The sequence below is a fragment of the Camelina sativa genome, chromosome 7 (genome assembly GCF_030686135.1).
Source record: "Camelina sativa cultivar CO46 ecotype springtype chromosome 7, ASM3068613v1".
Taxonomy (NCBI): Eukaryota; Viridiplantae; Streptophyta; class Magnoliopsida; order Brassicales; family Brassicaceae; genus Camelina; species Camelina sativa.
In genome coordinates, this window is record NC_141886.1 from 23418357 (window position 1) to 23436858 (window position 18502).

The window sequence follows — 18502 nt, forward strand, 5'->3', positions numbered from 1 at the left end:
GAACCGAAATTTAAATTTAACATGTGTCAGTGTCTGTATAAAAATAAGCTAACACGTGTTCTTGGAGCAAAGCAACCTTCGGACACAGTTTTCAATTCACAGCAAGTTGGATCGATCACACTCATCTCAGTCTCCAACCATCTTCATCAATTTTGATTCTTCAAATTCTTGAATCTTCCATCGATTGAAACCCTAGATTTCTGCTGCAATTGAGAGTGTATAAAAAAATGGAGGGTTCGTCGACGATGATGGCAAGGAAGACATGGGAACTCGAGAACAACATTACAACAGTAGACCAACTTGATTCAACCTCTGACACTATCTTCTACTACGACGATACTGCGCAGAGTAGGTTCCAGCAGGAGAAACCATGGGCCAATGATCCTCACTACTTCAAGCGAGTTAAGATCTCGGCGCTCGCTCTTCTTAAGATGGTGGTCCACGCTCGCTCTGGTGGCACTATTGAAATCATGGGTCTTATGCAAGGTAAGACCGATGGTGACGCTATCATTGTTATGGATGCTTTTGCTTTGCCTGTGGAAGGTACTGAGACTAGGGTTAATGCTCAGGCTGATGCCTATGAGTACATGGTTGAGTATTCTCAGACCAACAAGCTCGTAAGTGTGTCTCATCTCCTACCTACTTTGATTCCATCTGTTGTAGTTGAATGGTCTAGGGATTTAATCTGTTCGTATGGGTTTCGAGAAGATGTAAAGTTTTGATTTTTGTTCGTTTTAAGTATCTACAAGTCAAAACAGTTTGATGGATTTTAACTTCACTTTATATAAAGGCTGGGCGGTTGGAGAATGTTGTTGGATGGTATCACTCCCACCCTGGATATGGATGCTGGCTCTCGGGTATTGACGTTTCTACGCAGAGGCTTAACCAACAGTATCAAGAGCCTTTTTTAGCTGTTGTTATTGATCCAACAAGGACTGTTTCAGCTGGTAAGGTTGAGATTGGAGCATTCAGAACATATTCAGAAGGATATAAGCCTCCAGATGAACCTGTTTCCGAGTATCAAACTATTCCTTTAAATAAAATCGAGGACTTTGGTGTTCACTGCAAACAGGTATCACCTATTTCTTGATTTTCCTCATTGGAAGCTCCCAAGAAGATTCTTACGTTTGACTTTTTGTTCTGGCAGTACTATTCATTGGATATCACTTATTTCAAGTCATCTCTTGATAGTCACCTTCTGGATCTCCTATGGAACAAGTACTGGGTGAACACTCTTTCTTCTTCCCCACTGCTGGGCAATGGAGACTATGTTGCCGGACAAATATCAGACTTGGGTAAACTTTTTTTATAGCGTAGGAGAAAAATATAATTCTCTCTCTCTCTCTCTCTCTCTCTCTCGTCATGTCTGCATAAAAGGTCATGTGTTCTAATCGTTTCTTGATTGTTACAATTGAAGCTGAAAAGCTTGAGCAAGCGGAGAGTCATCTGAATCATTCTCGCTTTGGAGGAATTGTTCCGTCATCCCTTCATAGGAAAAAAGAGGTATGTGCAAGTGGTTCATCAAATATTAATTGCTCTGCCTTTCACATCCCACTTCTCTGGGTTTTTACCTCTCTAGAACCTCTACGTATAGCTACTAAGATGATAGCTCTTCAACTTTTCTGGTTATTAGTGGTGATTTGTTTAGTTGAGAGGAGAAAATGTTGTCGAAGTTTAAACAGATAAAAATAGAACATTGGAGAATGTTAATGGGTGTTGTGTATAATTAAAATGATATATTCACGCACTTATGTCTTGCGTTAAAGATCTTGCTTGACGTGTGTTCTGGATCATTTTCAGGATGAGACACAACTAACTAAGATAACTAGGGATAGCTCAAAGATTACTGTGGAACAGGTCCATGGACTAATGTCGCAGGTTAGTAAATCTTGAAACATAATGGTGTTATGGCTTTCCCTTAAGATTGATGGATCTCACAGATTCAAATCCGTCAATGTTGTATAGGTGATCAAAGATGTATTATTCAACTCAGTGCGTCAGTCCAACAACAAATCTCCCAATGACTTGTCGGATACAGAGCCTATGATTACATCTTGAAGTTGTTATTCTTTCGGTCTCTAGTTTTGGATTTGAGCCATCGTTTGTTGTTATGTAGTTGTCATTTCATGTGTGTGTGTCTTTTTTTTTTCTGTTGTGTAAAGAGTTTTAAGGCAAATGAGAATGAATTAGATCTAGTAATACAGAAGAAAATTTTGGTCAATGTTGTCCTTGACCAAAATTGCAAACACTTGTTTCATCCACCAGACCACCACCAATGGGTTCATTTCGCATCTGGATAGAATGGCTTCAAGTAAGTTTTCAAATTGTGTAGTAAAACTCTTTTGGATTCAGGAATTAATGTTTTAAAAAGTAAAACGTTATTGGTAGGAGAGGATGAATGTGAGAGGAGAAAGAGGAAGGACACGTCAACAACATTGCATCTGCAAAAACTTGATTTTGCATATGGACCTATATGACTACTAAACTCTGTCTAATCTTGTTTAACAATATGGTCATTGAAAATCAAAATCTTCGTTGTTCACTTTTCTTCTTAGTTCTTATACTCATAATTCGCACTGCTCTCTTCTCCCCAATTCCCTCCCTTGTTTTTGTTTAGCTTAGAGGCAAGGCAAGAATAATAACTTACAGCTTTCAAACACTAGACAGTGCCATGTATAAAACACTTTTTTGAGGCTGCCCTGACTTAACCTATAAGGGGGGGGCGCCTGGAAAATGTTGTTGGATGACATCACTTCTACACAAGATATATCAGGAGCCATTTATAGCTGTTGATAATGAATCCCACAAGGACTGTTTCAGCTAAAATAACTTTTGAGAGCGGTCCATCCAGAAATTTGTAGCTGTTGATATTGATCTCACAAGAACTGTTTCAGCTTAAATAAGTTTGAGAGTGATACATTCAGAATGAATTAAAATTGAACAATCAATGATACATAAAATTGGATTAAGGAACCGTCGACATTGGTTAGTTTGATATTTTTATATGAGAATAAAGACATAAAAGACGAAACCAGAAAGAAAGCAATAATTTAAGACTTACAAAAGTAAAGTGGTGCGTGGTGGTGTTTTGCCACGGTACGCCTCCTCTCTCCAAAAGCAAAGTTTTTTTTTTTTTTTTTTTTTGTTTCAGCAGCAAACAGAAACAGAAATGGCGCAAAGAGTGGGAGGATTGAAAAGAGTGAAACTTTCATCTGCAACTCCAGATTTTCCAATTGTTTTCCGTTTGGATGGTGGAGCTCGTGTTCATCGACGTTACTCTTTCTTGAGAAATTGTTCTTCTAATCGAAAGCCTAGACTCCGAATTGCTGCCCAGAAGAAATGGAAACTGAACGATATCGACCCAAGTAAGACCTTCCTCTTCCTCGAGTTATTAGAGTTATGTACGAATCTTTTGGAACATAAAACTCAGAAACAGCTGCTAGGATTTGATTTAAGTTTTTGTTTTTGTTTGTATGGCAGATGCGGTGCAAGAACGATTTAGTCGGTGGGTGTCTAAATCTCAGAAGCTTTTGAGTGATGTAACCTCTCCGTTGAAGAAAAAAGGTCAGAGTCTTAAGGTAGAGCTTGAGGATCAACATGATGTTGAAGACTTGGAGGAGCTCCTTACAGTTGAGCAAACTGTTCTAAGTGATACACCTAAAGGATCTCTTTCTTTTGATGCTATTATCTCCATCGAACAGTTTAGCAGGGGAGTGAGAACCAATATATAAAAAAAAAAAAAAACAGAATCATCTTCTGACTTGTTGTTGCTTCAAAAGTATTCATTTTTATTTGACCCTTTTTGATATATGGCAGGATGAATGGGATAACTGGGAAGAAAATGCAAGATATATTTGAAACACTTGTTCCTCCAGCTTTATCTACAGATGCTCGGTACCTTGTAGAATATTGCTGTTTCAGGTTTTTATCCAGGGACAGCTCAGAGTTTCATCCGTCTCTCAAGGTATCTTGGAGTTATGGATGCTTTATACGAATTCTCTCTTGAGTTTTTAGTTGCTGGATTGGAGAGTTCTTAAACCCATTTGAAAGAAGATAAACCAAAATGCCTCCAATAACGTCAACAGTGACCTTCTTACAATCTTTTATTTGGTTTCTGAACCGGTGAAGCATGTTTCTTTGTAGCAACCTGCATTCCAGAGACTAATTTTCATAACAATGCTTGCGTGGGCTAATCCATACTGCAAGGAAAGAAATGCACGCAGTGATGCCTCAGAGAGACCTTTGTTTCAGGTATTTCTTAAATCTTTTGGCTTTTTATGAGGACAAAGGTTCCGTATTCCAGAACTGAATCTTATTGTTTCTCTGAAGGTTGGTAGTGGTAATAGTAGTATAAACAAACAAAGTTTGTAAATTCAGTTAGTATCCTGCTCTTTGGGAAACTATGATTGAAATGCTGATGAAAGGTTACTGGTGTTGAAGGGACGGTTTGTTGGGGAAGAGGCATTTGTTCGTATTGCTCCAGCAATTTCAGGCTTGGCTGATAGGGCTACTGTACATAACCTTTTCAAAGCTCTATCTGCTGCCACTGATCAAAAAGGCATTTCTTTGGAGACTTGGCTATCTTACATCCAGGAACTTGTCAAGTGAGTATGACATTTGCATTAATAACTTATCTTTTTGATAAAGAAACATGAAGCCAACGTTGGTTTCCTAGCTGAGTATCTTTCCATTGTCAGAACAGAATACACGAAGGACGAAAGTCACACCAGACTACAGACCTTCGGCAGTTGTCATTGGAGAGACTTTTATGCATGGCCTCTAACAGGAAAGGACCTGTTTTAAAGTGGGAGAATAACGTTGCTTGGCCTGGAAAACTGACTTTAACTGATAAAGCTCTCTATTTTGAGGTATATGTAGCTCTTTATTTTCTAAGTCCTCTCAGGAGGGAGGGAACGAGCAAACACTGTTTTATATTTATTTTAAGAAATAAAGAACACTTCAGTTTTACATATACATTGCATAGATATGTCATGTTAGCTGGAACTAGTTGTTTGATTTAAACTTTGTGAACCCATCTCTTACTGGGCTGTTCTTTTGGTGTTGAAATGAGAACTCTTCTCATGGAAATATTCTTTTCGTTTTAAGGTGTTTGAATTGTTTTCATTTTCAGCCAGTTGACATAAAGGGAAGCAAAGGGGTCTTGAGACTTGATCTCACAGGGGACAAGTCAACCGTGGAGAAAGCAAAAGTGGGGCCTCTGGGGTTTTCTCTCTTTGATTCTGCAGTTTCTGTTTCGTCCGGCCCCGGGTGAGTTCATATGTTCACCTAACTGATGTGGTTCTGATGTCTCTCTTACAGTGCCATATGCCTGGGTGGTCGTTTACATATATGCTAACCTGTAAAATGTTCATTTAGGTTGGCCACTTGGGTTCTGGAGTTTGTTGACCTAGGAGGTGAACTTAGACGAGATGTTTGGCATGCAATTATTAGTGAAGTTATAGCATTGCACACATTTCTACGAGAATTTGGGCCTGAAGAGGATGATGAATCGCTGTATCAGGTGTTTGGTGCAAAGAAGGGTAAGGAAAAGGCAATTGCAAGTGCATCTAACTGTATCGCAAGACTTCAAGCTCTTCAGTATATGCGGAATTTGCCAGATGATCCTATCAAACTAGTTCAGTTCTATTTTCTTCAACAAGTAGCCTATGGTGATATCGTGTGTCAAACTTTAGCTGTAAATTTTTGGGGTGGACCACTATTGACTAAAGTTGCAGACACAGCCTACAAACGAGGTAATATAGCCAGGGCGTCCAGAGAGTCCAATGAAAGTTTTGATAGCGCGTCTGATCTAGATGGAAGTGTCTACTTGAAAAGGTGGATGAGGTCTCCATCCTGGGGTTCCACTGCATCCATCAACTTTTGGAAAAGCTCTTCGTTAAGACAAGGCTTAGTTCTAAGCAAACACCTTGCGGTTGCTGATCTGACACTTGTAGAGAGAGCAGCTGAAACATGTAGAAAAAAATACAAGGTGGTAGAAAAAACTCAAGCCACTATCAATGCTGCAACCATCAAAGGGATACCTAGTAACATTGATCTCTTTAAGGTAACACTTTGTCTCCATTAGTATACAGATATTGTTTCGGAGGATTTCCTATTTCTTCATGTTTAGACAACTTTCAACTCTTGTGTGCAATGCACTCGGTTTTTTAGTAACTATTTTTCATTACCCTGCAAATTATTTTACAAAAAGTAAAATTAGTGGAGACTGACAAAATGTTGTTCTTCTACTTTTGTTTTTCTCTCCCAGGAACTCATTCTACCACTGAGTATAACTGCCACAAAGATTGAGAAACTCAGGCGCTGGGAGGAGCCTTACATGACGGTCTCTTTTCTAGCATTTGCATCAACGATAATATTCAGGTTGGTTCTCACACCTAGACATGTGATACTATGAAACCATGTACCTCATGCGCGTTGCATTCGGAATGATCCTTAGGTTTTAAGACTTGTAGTCGCATGTCGATAAGTCGTATTATCAGTGCTACTTTAAGTTGGATATTGTTATATCCCCATTGCTGCTTAGTAATGATCTGATACCACTGAGGATACTTTTCTGCGCCTCAGGAACCTTCTGCAGTACGTTTTTCCTGTGTCTTTGATATTTTTGGCAACTGGGATGCTTACGTTGAAGGGACTCAGACGACAAGGCCGTCTTGGAAGATTGTTTGGAATAGTTACCTTTCGAGATCAGCCTTCCTCAAATACTATTCAAAAAATTATTGCTGTCAAAGACGCCATGCAAGTTCTGGAGAGCTACCTCCAAAAGATGAATGTAGTGCTTCTAAAACTAAGGACAGTTGTACTATCTGGTCATCCTCAGGTATGTTTTATTAACTGGATCAAGTTATAAAGTGTTTTATTGACATGCCTTCCCTCTCTTATTAAGTAATTTTGGGATTGGGACAAGAATCATTGATAGTGGTCGTGATAGTATCACTATTATGTGGTGTTATATAACCTTGTTACATGATTTGAATCTTTTCTCAGATAACTACTGAGGTAGCACTGGTTTTGCTATCCATTGCGACGGTTCTAGTCATTTTCCCTTTCAAGTACGTTCTGGCTTTTGTTCTCTACGATCAATTTACTCGGGAGCTTGAGTTCCGTAAAGAAATGGTCAAGAAATTTAATGCTTTCTTACGAGAACGTTGGGAGATGGTACCAGCAGCTCCTGTCATTGTTTTACCGTTTGTAAATGAAGAGTCTACACCAGCAACTAAGGATAACAAGCAGCTCAGAAAACAAACACAGAGTGGTGATTGATAAAAAGTGCCAAATCTGTATTTCTAGTGGCATGTGCATCTTTTTAGATACACTAGAAGCTCAACAAGGAACAATCCTAGGAGCCCCAAATATTAAATATAGTTGATGATGATTATTAAGTGTATATGAGTACAGAGCCCTATAGATGTTAGTTATTTGTTTATCTCTTATCCTACTACAAAACTACTGTCCAACAAGGGAAATTATTTTTCTCACATTTCTTACTCTTGATCTCCAAAATTTGTCAGCCTTCGGAGATTTACTATGATTAGCGTGGCAACTCTATCCTTTACAGTCTCAGATAACCTTCTGCTCACTATTTTCTTGATCTTTATCCGAAGAGGGTGAGCAACTCCGTCATGCTCATGTCGCCTTGCGTAATTTTCTAGTCTATGAAATTTCACGCATGATGCAAGCTTTTTGACTCGCTATGCAAGCAGCCGAAATGTGTGAGAGAGAGCCGTTACAATTTGAATCAGAAATTCCGGAAGATTACTCCTTTGAGTCACATGCAGCATGCTATTCTTAGGGTATTCTTAGGGTCTTTATATAACAATCTTCACAAGCTAATTTAACAATGAACACAAACGGACAAAAGATGAAAGTTCCTTTTGGAGGATATGTGTTGATACTTGCCGTGATGGCTTCTGTTATATTACAGCAGCCTGAGTTGGTCACCGGGCAAGCTAGAGTTCCGGCTATGTTTGTACTTGGAGACTCGTTGGTCGACTCTGGGAACAACAACTTTCTCCAGTCTGTAGCTCGAGCCAATTACCTCCCTTATGGCATCGACTTGAACTTCCGTCCTACTGGCAGATTTAGCAACGGCTTGACTTTCGTTGATCTTCTAGGTAAGATTTAAGTTCATTTGTTAAAAGATTCATTAGGCTGTTTTTACTATATATTCTCTTTATCTACTTAATAACACCAAGTATTCTGTGAAAACAGCTCAGTTGTTAGGACTTCCATCGCCTCCTGCCTTTGCGGATCCAACTACAACAGGCAATAGAATCCTTCAAGGAGTAAATCACGCGTCTGCAGCTGCTGGCATCCTCGATGAATCAGGCTACCACTATGTATATATTTTTTTTAAGTTTTGTGTCATCACTTTTTAGTTAAAAGATATGACAGTGTTAAAACGGATAGAGGAATAATGGTGGTGTGTGCAGGGGGCAAGATTCACCCTGAGCCAGCAAATGGTGAATCTAGAGACAACACTGAGCCAATTGAGAACGATGATGAGTCCCCAAAACTTTACGGACTACTTAGCAAGATCGCTTGTGGTTCTCGTTTTTGGAAGTAATGACTATATCAACAACTACCTTATGCCTAATCTATACTCCTCCAGCTTCAGATACAGACCGGCTGACTTTGCCAATCTACTTCTCAGTCAATACGCTCGCCAACTTCTTGTACGTTACGTCAAACCTTCGTATGGGTATTATCCTTTAATCAATCTTCTAATAATCTTTTGAATCTGTGAAGACTTTGTACAGCCTAGGTCTAAGAAAAATATTTATACCTGGAGTAGCACCACTCGGCTGCATACCAAACCAACGAGCCACCGGTGCTGGACCACCTGGGAGATGCGTTGACAGTGTGAATCAGATTCTAGGCACATTTAACGAAGGGCTGAAGTCACTTGTTGACCAGCTGAACCAGCGATCACCTGGAGCCATCTTTGTATATGGAAACACATATAGCGCAATTGGTGACATCTTAAACAACCCAGCAGCTTACGGTATACCTCCCTCTTAGATTATATGGCTGTTAAAAAGGAGTTTCTTCTATGCTTTCTACTCTGATCAAAGAAGGTTTATATGGTACAGGATTCAGCGTAGTGGACAGGGCTTGTTGCGGGATTGGGAGGAACCAAGGACAGATCACATGTCTGCCAATGCAGAATCCTTGTCCTAACAGGAGTCAGTATGTCTTTTGGGATGCATTCCATCCTACTCAGACTGCTAATTCCATTCTGGCTAGACGAGCTTTCTATGGCCCACCTTCTGATGCATATCCTGTCAATGTTCAACAGATGACACTCCTTCGCTAGTTTCTTTTTGTTATTGTGTTTCTCGGTCTTGAAGTTTGTATGTTATGATGGTTGAATCTGTCTAAGTATAAAGCTTAAACCAGAATGCTTTTACTGCAAAATAACATATGTGCTAATGAAAACGGGCAGAAGCCCTATGATTAGAAGTCTTAAAGAGGATATGTTAGATTCAAAAACAAAGCATGCCGATTTTCGTGTGCACCAAATTCCAGAACAAAAGAACATGTGCATTGTCAATTTACTCCGTTCCTACTACTCTATAAGTTCATTTATCCCACTCCTGCTCAATATGCTGAGGACCAGTCGTTAGATGTTGTGAAGTAGTCTTCTGCGTTCCAGTACCAACTTGATCTATTACGCGATCCCAACCCATGATGTGTGGAAGGGCAAACTGCACAAAGTACAAAATCTGATTAAGAGACAATCACAAATATCCTCTCCTTAAATAATAAACACTTGATCCAGATTCATGTGCTAAAATATGACAGGATAGCAACGCTCTTTGTTTTTGGTTCTCGAACTGATATATAATAGTAACAGAACAGAGAAAATGCAGAATTAAAAAATCTCATCTTACACTAAAAGCTGTCTTCATCACTGCAAATTCAGCTGTTGTGACAGGAACCACAAAACGGTCATTGGTATTGAGGATGTTATTGACAACGCCTGCAACAAACCGCAGAAGCTAAGTATTTTATTATAAAGAAAGCCATTTCCTGCGGAAAACTGTTATCGCCATACTACAATACTAATACAAGTGCAAGCTTCTAAATTTAACAAACAGAAAGCTCCCGTAACTAACTATTTCAGTAGGATACAGACTGATGATCCATATCACTAGTAATATTAATATTGATAGATTAGAAGCCTTACTCAATGAGAAGAAGTAGCCGCTACCATCCGCGTGGGGCTTAATTGACAATGTCTTCCTGACTTGACCAGCATTACTGAGGAGTCAAAAACATGTGTGTGTCAGAACATGAAAATGCTGTGTTAGAAAGAGAAAAATCAGCAGTAACATCATCAGTTGAAGCAAAAAAAAAAAAAAAAACAAACCTTGACTTCATGGAAGGGTCATGGAAAAACTCAGAGCTGTCTTTGGAACCCATGCTAATCAAGGATCCAACTTCCGTAGGTGACAAAGAAAACAACTGCAATGATGTATATAGCAAACAAAAATCAATTTATCAGACAAGAAAGAACACAAGTGAAGAAGATCAGAGAGAGAGAGCAAAAGATCAAAACCTGTTTCTGTGCCCCATCGTACTTACGCTCACCAATAGAAGGCATAAAAGTCATCATCAAGGATCCACGACGCTCTATCCGACGGTTTCCTGACTAAAATTGTACCCACAGTAAGTAATGAGAACCTAAAAGCCTTAGAAACACACACAAAACTAAAAAGAAATGGTTTTTGTTTTGTTTTTGGGGGCATACATCGATTTCGGTGAAAGTGGGGAGAACAGGTTCAACAGAGAGAGCAGCTTTTCCCTTGAAAATAGCATAAGGTGCGAACACTCGACCACTAGGCTTTGCAGCATCTTTTCGAATCAAGCAAAACAAAATTAGGGCAACCACACTCTTTATAACAGACTAAACGGAACAAAACCAAAGTTCGTACCTTTTTGACCAGAGAAACCACCTCTAGATGCAGAAGAATCTGACCAGCTTGCAAAACCACGCAACGTCGTAGCTCTCACTTTCTCTTCCAAGAGTGACTTACTTTGGTCGCAAAGACTCCTGCTTTTGGGGAAAAAAAAAACAAACAAACCCAGATCAGAGATGGGTTCTAAAATGTGAATTTCTTGAGAAAAAAAGAGAGGAATTAGGGTAACCTCGAGAGCAAAGTGCGAGCTTGCTTCATCATCTTCTTCTACACAATTCCGAGAGAAACGACGAGTACAAAGCGTCACTTTGGGGGGGTTTCTACCGAGGTTTTATGATTTGTACCAAAACGGGTTTTTAACAGGCGACCCATATTTTTTAACCCGTTTCCTATAATTTTATCTTTTAACGGCCCATGTGGACCAAAAAAACAATCTTTTAACAGCCCAATGGGCTTTTCTGTTGAATTAGGAATCCAAAATCAGATTTTGGAGAAGACGAATCTGGGAAAAGCTGAAGCTGAAGAAGAAGAAGACTGTAATGGCGGATTCAGACTGATCTCAGAGACTCAAAAGGTAGATCTCTCGAGAATTCTGATTTCGTTTCCCTTGGAGTTCAAACATCTTCTGAATCCTAATTTCTTACAAAAGCTTTCACTGTAAATTTTTTGTATAGGTTGAAAGATCGAGCATTCTGGTTAAATTAGCAAGATGTCTGACATTTCCATTGACGCATTGGTAAGCCTGCAAATGGTTTTTCACATTCTTGATCTTTCGAGCCTATTCGTGGATCCTATATGATTTTCGAAGTTTGTCTCTAATTCGCGTTTGGTCTTCTATCTAAAAATTATTTTTAGGGCCAAGCAATGGGTGACTTTAGTAATCATGAGAAACATGGATTTGATTTAGGAGCATTTGTTGGGGACTTGGCTTTTGAAGAAGATTCAGGCAGGTAAACCTTCTAATGTCTTCTGCTTCTCTTTATTATTCTGCTTAGAATAATCTCCTATCGCACTTGATCTAATAGACATTACTCTTTTCAATTTGATTTGTTGGGCAGTGAGGATATATCATTGGAAGGGCTTCAACAAGAGCTAGAAGAATGTCAAAGTGATGAGGTTAGCTATTCACAGAACTGAGATCAAAATTTTGAAAGCTGAAACTAAGAATGTGGATTAGTCGTAAACTGTTGGATCCCATGGATATGATGTCCTATCTTATCTTGTTTGTGTGTCAGCTCAGGTTGTTTCCAATATACTATCCAGTGGTGCCAAACTTAGAGACTATGCAAAAGGGGTAGAGAACAATCTACGAAAGGTTGAATTGGATTCAATTGAGGTTGCTATTTCTCTTACCTCTGTTACATTGTAGCACTTGTTATTGTCTACTTGCCATGTAACATATTTTTCCCCCTCTACGAGTTTGGGAATTTTTTCAACATTGTGAGTAGCTTATTTAAATATTTACCCTCCATGAATACCCAGGATTACATAAAAGAAAGTGATAATCTAGTCTCACTTCACGATCAGATTCGTGACTGTGACAGCATCCTCTCACAAATGGAAACTCTCCTCAGTGGATTTCAGGTACTGTATTTGAAAATTAGTCATTTATATAGTTTGTGTGTGTGTCTGTGTGTGTGTGTGTATGGGCTTCTTTCTCCACTTTGATACATGTATCTATATTTTCCTTGTAATCTGATTTCGCACTTTGCTTCTTTTCTTTCAGGAAGAGATTGGTTCTATAAGTTCAGACATAAAGATTCTTCAAGAAAAGTCAATGGACATGGGTTTGAGATTGAAAAACCGCAGGGTATATAGCCAATCAGTAACTGCTATCAGTTAGTGTTATCTCTTGCTGCTTCCACACGTGACTTATCCAAATGAGCTCTTCTATTTGAACAGGTGGCTGAATCAAAGCTAGCCAAATTTGTCGAAGACATTATAGTGCCACCGAAGATGATCGATGTAATTGTTGATGGAGAGGTAATTTTCTAAATCCTGCTTTGGTAGGGTTCAAGATTTGTGGTATCTCGTCATGTTGTGTATGTGTCTATTTTTCTTATTGTTTCTGATGCTGTAAGAAATTACTGATTTGGCGCATATGCTGTACTATGGCAAACGTGGGAAAAATAGAAAAACAACATGTTCTGGTTAAGCTTTGGTATATGCTGCCACAATGTGCAATACTAGTAGAACTAAAATGTATTAAATAATCTTCATATAGTCCTTACTGTATGTCACCTGAGTACGTGTTTGGGTAAAACTGTAAGGGTGCATTTAGGCCAACATTGGATTGTTGAGTTGGTTTTTTATTGTTAATCTGATAAGTCGTAGTATTTTCCTTATTCAGGTGAATGAAGAGTATATGAAAACGCTCGAAATTCTGAGTAAGAAGCTGAAATTTGTAGAAGCAGATCAAGCAGTTAAAAGCTCAAAAGCTTTAAAAGATGTAGAGCCTGAGCTCGAAAAGCTCCGGCAAAAGGCTATTTCCAAGGTTATAGATCTACTTTCTCTGTTACCTGATACCGGACAATTATAGATTTCGTATAAGGGAGTGTGTTAGGTACAAAAAGTTACGTACCTTTTGACTCAAAATAGACATTTGATACTTATATATTTCTTAAAGTTGTTAATTGTTGGATAGATAAGTACAGAACAATTATGTTCCTGATAAACCCAACTTATTTTACCTCATTGATATGAATCATTGTTCCTTCTCTCTAAAAGTTCTCATCTGGGGTAAATTCAATGAATTTGTAGTATTGTATTAATTCTGCGTCATTTGTGTTTGTTCTCTTCCAAATGACGACAGAGCATTCTAAATGTGTACTCATGCAAGATTTATTTCCGTTTTGCAGGTGTATGATTTTATTGTCCAGAAGCTTATCGCCCTTAGGAAACCGAAAACAAACATTCAAATTCTTCAACAAAGTGTGTTATTAAAGTACAAGTGAGTTATGCTCTCCAGGCCCCTTTATTTGCTTAGACATCATGAAACTACTATACTACAACATTTCCTGTCTTGCATGTATGTTTCTGTTAACTATTTTCTCATACATGTGTTTGTGGTTATCAAATATCAACTTACAGATGATTTGCTTGCTTTGGGTTTTACCTGTGTGATGTTAGCGAAGTTGTTTGAATTTAACATGTTACTGGTGTCCAGCTTGATATTATATTGCTTCTACCGTAAATATATGTGGATATGTACTTCACTCACCAATTATATTTTAATGATAGGTATATTATCTCCTTCCTCAAAGAACATGGAAAAGAAGTGTTTATGGATGTTCGTGCTGCCTACATTGATACCATGAACAAGGTGATATTCTTTATCTTGTTTGATTGCTTGCACCATCCTGCAACTTCTTTATATAGTCTTAGTTGGATGAGAAAGGATAAACAGATAGATTTGTCTTAGGTTAATCTCTGTAATGTACGGTAGTGAATACAAACATCCAATTGCACGTTACATGCAAGTAGTTATTCTATTGTGTATTCTCGCAAGAGTTGGACAAAGCTAGTTATTTTCTTTGTTGATTGAGCTTTGATGATTAAAGGCTGTATGCAGGTTATAGATAAAAGTGGTGTTTGTTAGCTTAGGCTTTCAATTGTTGTTACACCTAATGTATTGTGAGATCTGATTTCAGGTGTTAAGTGCACATTTTCGTGCTTATATTCAAGCCCTTGAGAAGCTACAGTTAGATATAGCCACAGCATATGACTTGATTGGGGTGGAGACTAGAACCACCGGCCTCTTCTCCAGAGCAAGGGAGCCACTAAAGAACCGTTCTGCCGTTTTTGCTTTGGGTGAGAGGATAAAAATTATAAAGGTATTCATTAACAGCGATTAGCATTTCTGATTGACTTTTTCGACCATTCTACATCCTCTGGCAGATTTATTATATAAACTGAGTTGCCTTTCTGACTCTTAATACAAAAGATGGTACTAGGTGTGCGTCTTTACAAATAGATTAGAAGTTGTATTAACTTAATATACACCATTATATAGGAGTGCCCACTGCCCACTTTGATTTTTAGTTCAGATATTTTTGTTTTAGGTTCGAAATTATAGGAATCAAATCATTGACTCATTTCAGTGTTGTACTTTCTACGATATGTGTCCGTAATTTGAAGGCTCCTCAAATAGATGTATGTTTTGATTTGTTTTTTGTCACTTTCAATTTGCATTAATGTAGTTGAGTATCAAAATTTGTTTTTTCTGGTATAGAAGAAGTAAATCCAAAGTTTGTTTAGTTTAACCATATTAGGTACCCCTATTATATTCTAAAAGTTTGTTGAAAGACTTAAGTTTCAGTATGTCTGCTGTAGGAAATTGATCAACCTGCTTTGATCCCTCACATAGCCGAAGCTAGCTCGCTCAAATATCCTTATGAAGTGCTCTTCAGGAGCTTGCACAAGCTACTTATGGATACAGCTACTTCTGAGTTCTGTTGATATTTCCCCTTTTGTATTTATGTTACTTTCCCTCACCTCTCAACCTCCTAATGTCATTTGTTTTCATTTTAACAGGTATATATTTTGTGATGATTTCTTTGGTGAAGAGTCCATATTCTATGAAATCTTTGCAGGTAAATTCTAATTTATCTCCCTTTGGCTATACCAAACTATGTGGATATTGATAACTGTTTAAAAGCACATCAGTATATCTTGTACTCTTGTAGAAATCCTCGCAACATAGTTAAGTTCGTTACTTAGTTGTTACAGATTTGATATGGTGTGAGCAGCATTTAAGAAATTACCTTGCCTTCTTCCGGATAGAAAGCTGAACCCTTCTACTTTACGATTGATATGATAATAATAGCATTTTTTTGGAAATATACTGAACTTTCCATGGCACAGGTCCATTTTCTGTCATTGATGAGCACTTCAATCCTGTTCTTTCAAACTGTTTTGATGCTATCGGCCTGATGCTCATGATTCGCATAATACACCACCACCAGGTATTAACGCTAACCCAACTAAGTGGCAATACATATGTGAGAATGCACTGAAAGTTAATGGTCCAGTGAAGTATGGTTAGATATATATTATCTCAGCATTGGAAGGATGAGTCTTAATGTCTCTCGAACTAAAGATTCAGAGACACTGGCTTAGGAAAGATGTTTCTAGATTACATACCTTCAACTGCTCCATATAGGCGTTCCACCCCAGTCTATATTTTGCCTCAACTGTATGATTATCTAGTATAGCTTAAATTTTACTTATTTTCATGATTCCGGCCTTTTGCAAGGGCCATGATAGTTTTTGTGTCCACTAAGTGTCAAGCAATGCTCAATTTCCCTCCTTTTTTTACAGCTTATTATGTCTCGGCGGAGGATTCCATGCCTGGATTCATATCTGGACAAGGTTCATAACTCTCTATCTCTTTTATTCTGTTTGATATACTCTTTAAGTATATATGTAGCAGTTAAAGCAATAAAAAGGATTCATTATTACTGTGCTCATCTGCAGCTGTTTTCACTTGGTCATTATATGTGTTTTTTTTTTGGGTACAACTTGGAAACATGGTTGATTTCAATCTCATTTTACTTTTAAGTATAAGCTTATAGATGCGGCTATGGTTGATTTCCTTAGATTCCATAGTCCTCTCTAAATGAATCTTTTACATTTTTCAAACGGAGCAGGTTAATATATCATTGTGGCCTCGTTTCAAGATGGTGTTTGACTCACACCTCAGCAGTCTGCGAGATGCAAACATTAAGACATTATGGGAAGATGATGTTCATCCTCACTATGTCATGAGGCGTTATGCTGAATTCACGGCTTCGTTTATTCACCTGAATGTTGAATATGGAGATGGGCAGGTTCGTTATAAGCATTGGCTCTGTCTCCAATGATATGTGTTACTGAGCTCGTCGCTTAATCATCGCTTGAAATTATCTATGACCCCTGCAGCTTGATATAAATCTGGAGCGGTTAAGAATGGCTGTAGATGGCTTGATCCTCAAGCTTGCGAAGTTGTTCCCAAGGCCAAAGCAGCAAATTGTGTTTCTCATAAACAACTACGATATGACAATTGCTGTGCTGAAGGTGAGTTAAACCCTTGGCCGTCTCATGTTAAGTGCACCCTAAAATGCCTTTTGTGAATCAGTCAGCATATCCAAACTTTTTACGAATCATTATTCTATCTATTGAATCTATCCTACCAGAATAATATCTTAAACTCATCTTCTGGTATTTTAGGAAGCGGGACCAGATGGTGGGAAAATTCAAATGCATTTTGAGGAATTGCTAAAGAGCAACACTTCGTTATTTGTGGTAAGGGCCAATGTTGCAATTTGATTATCTTAACTTTTCGAAGTTTTGGTGCCTTTATAATTTGTGTCATGATTAGAACACAAGCATGGCTTTGTAGTAGCGATGTCAACACAGCCTCGTTCAAGTTTCAATAATGGTGACTTTTGTTTGGTCAAGATAAACAAAGACCGTAGACAAATGCTAACATTTGTTATTATTATGTGTCCGTTATCTTGAATCATGGTTTTTTAATCTCGCAGGAAGAACTGCTGGTGGAACATTTCAGTGATTTGATCAAATTTGTGAAAAGTCGAGCTTGTAAGGAACTTCTGTCTTTCTTGTTCTTGCACACATCATTTAAGTCAAAATAAACCACTAAACTGTAATAATATGTAGCAGCTGAGGATTCAAGTTCAAATCCAGAGAGGTCCATAACAATTGCTGAAGTAGAGCCATTGGTGAGGGACTTCGGAAGCAGATGGAAGACAGCGATTGAGTTGATGGACAAAGATATCATAACTTCGTTCAGTAACTTCTTGTGCGGTATGGATATCTTGAGAGCTGCATTGACACAACTATTGCTCTATTACACAAGACTCACAGACTGCATCAAGAAGATAGATGGTGGATCTGCTCTGAACAGGGATCTTGTCTCCATTCAATCTATCATGTACGAGATCAGGAAATACTCCAAGACGTTCTGAAAAAAACATACATATGTGGTTGCTTATGAAAAGTATTGTAAGATAAGTCAATCTTTCTAAGCTAGTGAATCTAAAGCGCCAGGTATTATGGGTTATATGATGTATCTTTCAAAACCAGTTAGAGTTCCTGTAATATCTTTTGATACTGTTATCCCACTTTACGGTTATTTTCACAGCCTGAGTGAGTGTATGGAAAACTTTCATGGGAATGTCTATCCACAATTCACTATTGTCAAAGGTATAAAATTAGTGTAACAAGGATGAGAAAATTGAGAAAGGAGAGGACAGAGAATGCAGTTAGCCATGGCTGAAAACATAAACTTTTTACTGGTTAGAAGTTGCAACCTAATATTTACTTTAATCTAGTATAGCAAAATTACAAATTAGTTTTTGATTAAAGATGTAATAAAGTTAATTAAAATAAATATATTATATAATAAATTGTATGTTAAGTATTTAATTAATTATTTCGTATACACTTCAATTTATATTGTTGTAGTAATATAAATTGTTTGTTTTCTTTTAGATATAAAATTTCTCTTAAAAGATCTCTGAAAAGTTATTTTATTCCTGTCAAAATATTAAATTTTAGAT

At 37.9% G+C, this 18502-nt stretch overlaps 5 protein-coding genes across 8 annotated transcripts; 4 read left to right on the forward strand and 1 right to left on the reverse strand.

Annotated features, from left to right (window-relative positions):
- The first annotated feature begins 61 nt into the window (after window positions 1-61).
- LOC104701787 (COP9 signalosome complex subunit 5b-like) lies at window positions 62-2542 on the forward strand. The gene is made up of 7 exons (XM_010417529.3): window positions 62-617; window positions 791-1072; window positions 1148-1295; window positions 1418-1503; window positions 1801-1878; window positions 1966-2311; window positions 2389-2542. The coding sequence occupies exons 1-6, from the start codon at window positions 228-230 to the stop codon at window positions 2056-2058; spliced, it is 1077 nt and encodes a 358-aa protein (XP_010415831.1). The 5' UTR covers window positions 62-227; the 3' UTR covers window positions 2059-2311; window positions 2389-2542.
- Window positions 2543-3027: 485 nt separating this feature from the next.
- On the forward strand, window positions 3028-7501 carry LOC109124718 (uncharacterized). Of its 3 annotated transcripts, none has more exons than XM_087456796.1 (11): window positions 3028-3365; window positions 3481-3713; window positions 3817-3964; window positions 4144-4251; window positions 4441-4604; window positions 4703-4868; window positions 5132-5268; window positions 5377-6064; window positions 6269-6381; window positions 6586-6841; window positions 7009-7501. In XM_087456796.1, the coding sequence occupies exons 2-11, from the start codon at window positions 3679-3681 to the stop codon at window positions 7282-7284; spliced, it is 2091 nt and encodes a 696-aa protein (XP_087312922.1). In that variant the 5' UTR covers window positions 3028-3365; window positions 3481-3678; the 3' UTR covers window positions 7285-7501. The 3 variants fall into 3 exon arrangements, with proteins under 3 accessions (XP_087312922.1, XP_087312924.1, XP_087312923.1); XM_087456798.1 differs by having other exon boundaries at window positions 3034-3365; window positions 3481-3708; window positions 3813-3964; XM_087456797.1 differs by lacking the exons at window positions 3028-3365; window positions 3481-3713 and having other exon boundaries at window positions 3747-3964; window positions 4698-4868.
- A 326-nt stretch (window positions 7502-7827) lies between these two features.
- Window positions 7828-9491, forward strand: LOC104712699 (GDSL esterase/lipase At1g71250). Its single transcript, XM_087456799.1, has 5 exons — window positions 7828-8135; window positions 8233-8360; window positions 8454-8696; window positions 8770-9025; window positions 9114-9491. Exons 1-5 carry the CDS (start codon window positions 7862-7864, stop codon window positions 9335-9337), a joined length of 1125 nt encoding a protein of 374 aa, XP_087312925.1. The 5' UTR covers window positions 7828-7861; the 3' UTR covers window positions 9338-9491.
- LOC104701791 (single-stranded DNA-binding protein WHY2, mitochondrial) lies at window positions 9446-11293 on the reverse strand. The gene is made up of 8 exons (XM_087456801.1): window positions 11173-11293; window positions 10959-11077; window positions 10775-10878; window positions 10583-10675; window positions 10394-10488; window positions 10211-10284; window positions 9915-10003; window positions 9446-9728 (listed from the first exon to the last, which is right to left on the reverse strand). The coding sequence occupies exons 1-8, from the start codon at window positions 11202-11204 to the stop codon at window positions 9603-9605; spliced, it is 732 nt and encodes a 243-aa protein (XP_087312927.1). The 5' UTR covers window positions 11205-11293; the 3' UTR covers window positions 9446-9602.
- Window positions 11254-18117, forward strand: LOC104701792 (vacuolar protein sorting-associated protein 52 A). 2 transcript variants are annotated; one of them, XM_087456794.1, is made up of 21 exons: window positions 11254-11517; window positions 11618-11679; window positions 11799-11893; window positions 12002-12059; window positions 12184-12279; window positions 12426-12527; window positions 12670-12753; window positions 12846-12926; window positions 13294-13437; window positions 13802-13893; window positions 14184-14265; window positions 14594-14776; window positions 15276-15391; window positions 15477-15535; window positions 15807-15907; window positions 16263-16313; window positions 16592-16771; window positions 16863-16997; window positions 17151-17225; window positions 17465-17522; window positions 17601-18117. In XM_087456794.1, the coding sequence occupies exons 2-21, from the start codon at window positions 11653-11655 to the stop codon at window positions 17906-17908; spliced, it is 2127 nt and encodes a 708-aa protein (XP_087312920.1). In that variant the 5' UTR covers window positions 11254-11517; window positions 11618-11652; the 3' UTR covers window positions 17909-18117. The 2 variants fall into 2 exon arrangements, with proteins under 2 accessions (XP_087312920.1, XP_087312921.1); XM_087456795.1 differs by having other exon boundaries at window positions 17604-18117.
- Window positions 18118-18502: the final 385 nt, after the last annotated feature.

Excerpts from the sequence above, each read along its gene's own strand:
- LOC109124718 (XM_087456798.1), top strand. The coding sequence starts at position 3,170 with ATGGCGCAAAGAGTGGGAGGATTGAAAAGAGTGAAACTTTCATCTGCA. Across the intron at positions 3,366-3,480 it reads ACTGAACGATATCGACCCAA|ATGCGGTGCAAGAACGATTT; the intron begins GTAAGACCTTCC and ends TTTGTATGGCAG. Across the intron at positions 4,605-4,702 it reads TACATCCAGGAACTTGTCAA|AATACACGAAGGACGAAAGT; the intron begins GTGAGTATGACA and ends TTGTCAGAACAG.
- LOC104701792 (XM_087456794.1), top strand. The coding sequence starts at position 11,653 with ATGTCTGACATTTCCATTGACGCATTG. Across the intron at positions 11,894-12,001 it reads TTTGAAGAAGATTCAGGCAG|TGAGGATATATCATTGGAAG; the intron begins GTAAACCTTCTA and ends TTTGTTGGGCAG. Across the intron at positions 12,528-12,669 it reads CTCTCCTCAGTGGATTTCAG|GAAGAGATTGGTTCTATAAG; the intron begins GTACTGTATTTG and ends CTTTTCTTTCAG.
- LOC104701787 (XM_010417529.3), top strand. The coding sequence starts at position 228 with ATGGAGGGTTCGTCGACGATGATGGCAAGGAAGACATGGGAACTCGAG. Across the intron at positions 618-790 it reads ATTCTCAGACCAACAAGCTC|GCTGGGCGGTTGGAGAATGT; the intron begins GTAAGTGTGTCT and ends CTTTATATAAAG. Across the intron at positions 1,879-1,965 it reads TCCATGGACTAATGTCGCAG|GTGATCAAAGATGTATTATT; the intron begins GTTAGTAAATCT and ends AATGTTGTATAG.
- LOC104701791 (XM_087456801.1), bottom strand. The coding sequence starts at position 11,204 with ATGATGAAGCAAGCTCGCACTTTGCTCTCGAG. Across the intron at positions 10,676-10,774 it reads CCACTTTCACCGAAATCGAT|TCAGGAAACCGTCGGATAGA; the intron begins GTATGCCCCCAA and ends GTACAATTTTAG. Across the intron at positions 10,285-10,393 it reads GACCCTTCCATGAAGTCAAG|TAATGCTGGTCAAGTCAGGA; the intron begins GTTTGTTTTTTT and ends TTGACTCCTCAG.
- LOC104712699 (XM_087456799.1), top strand. The coding sequence starts at position 7,862 with ATGAACACAAACGGACAAAAGATGAAAGTTCCTTTTGGAGGATATGTG. Across the intron at positions 8,361-8,453 it reads ATGAATCAGGCTACCACTAT|GGGGCAAGATTCACCCTGAG; the intron begins GTATATATTTTT and ends TGGTGTGTGCAG. Across the intron at positions 9,026-9,113 it reads AAACAACCCAGCAGCTTACG|GATTCAGCGTAGTGGACAGG; the intron begins GTATACCTCCCT and ends TATATGGTACAG.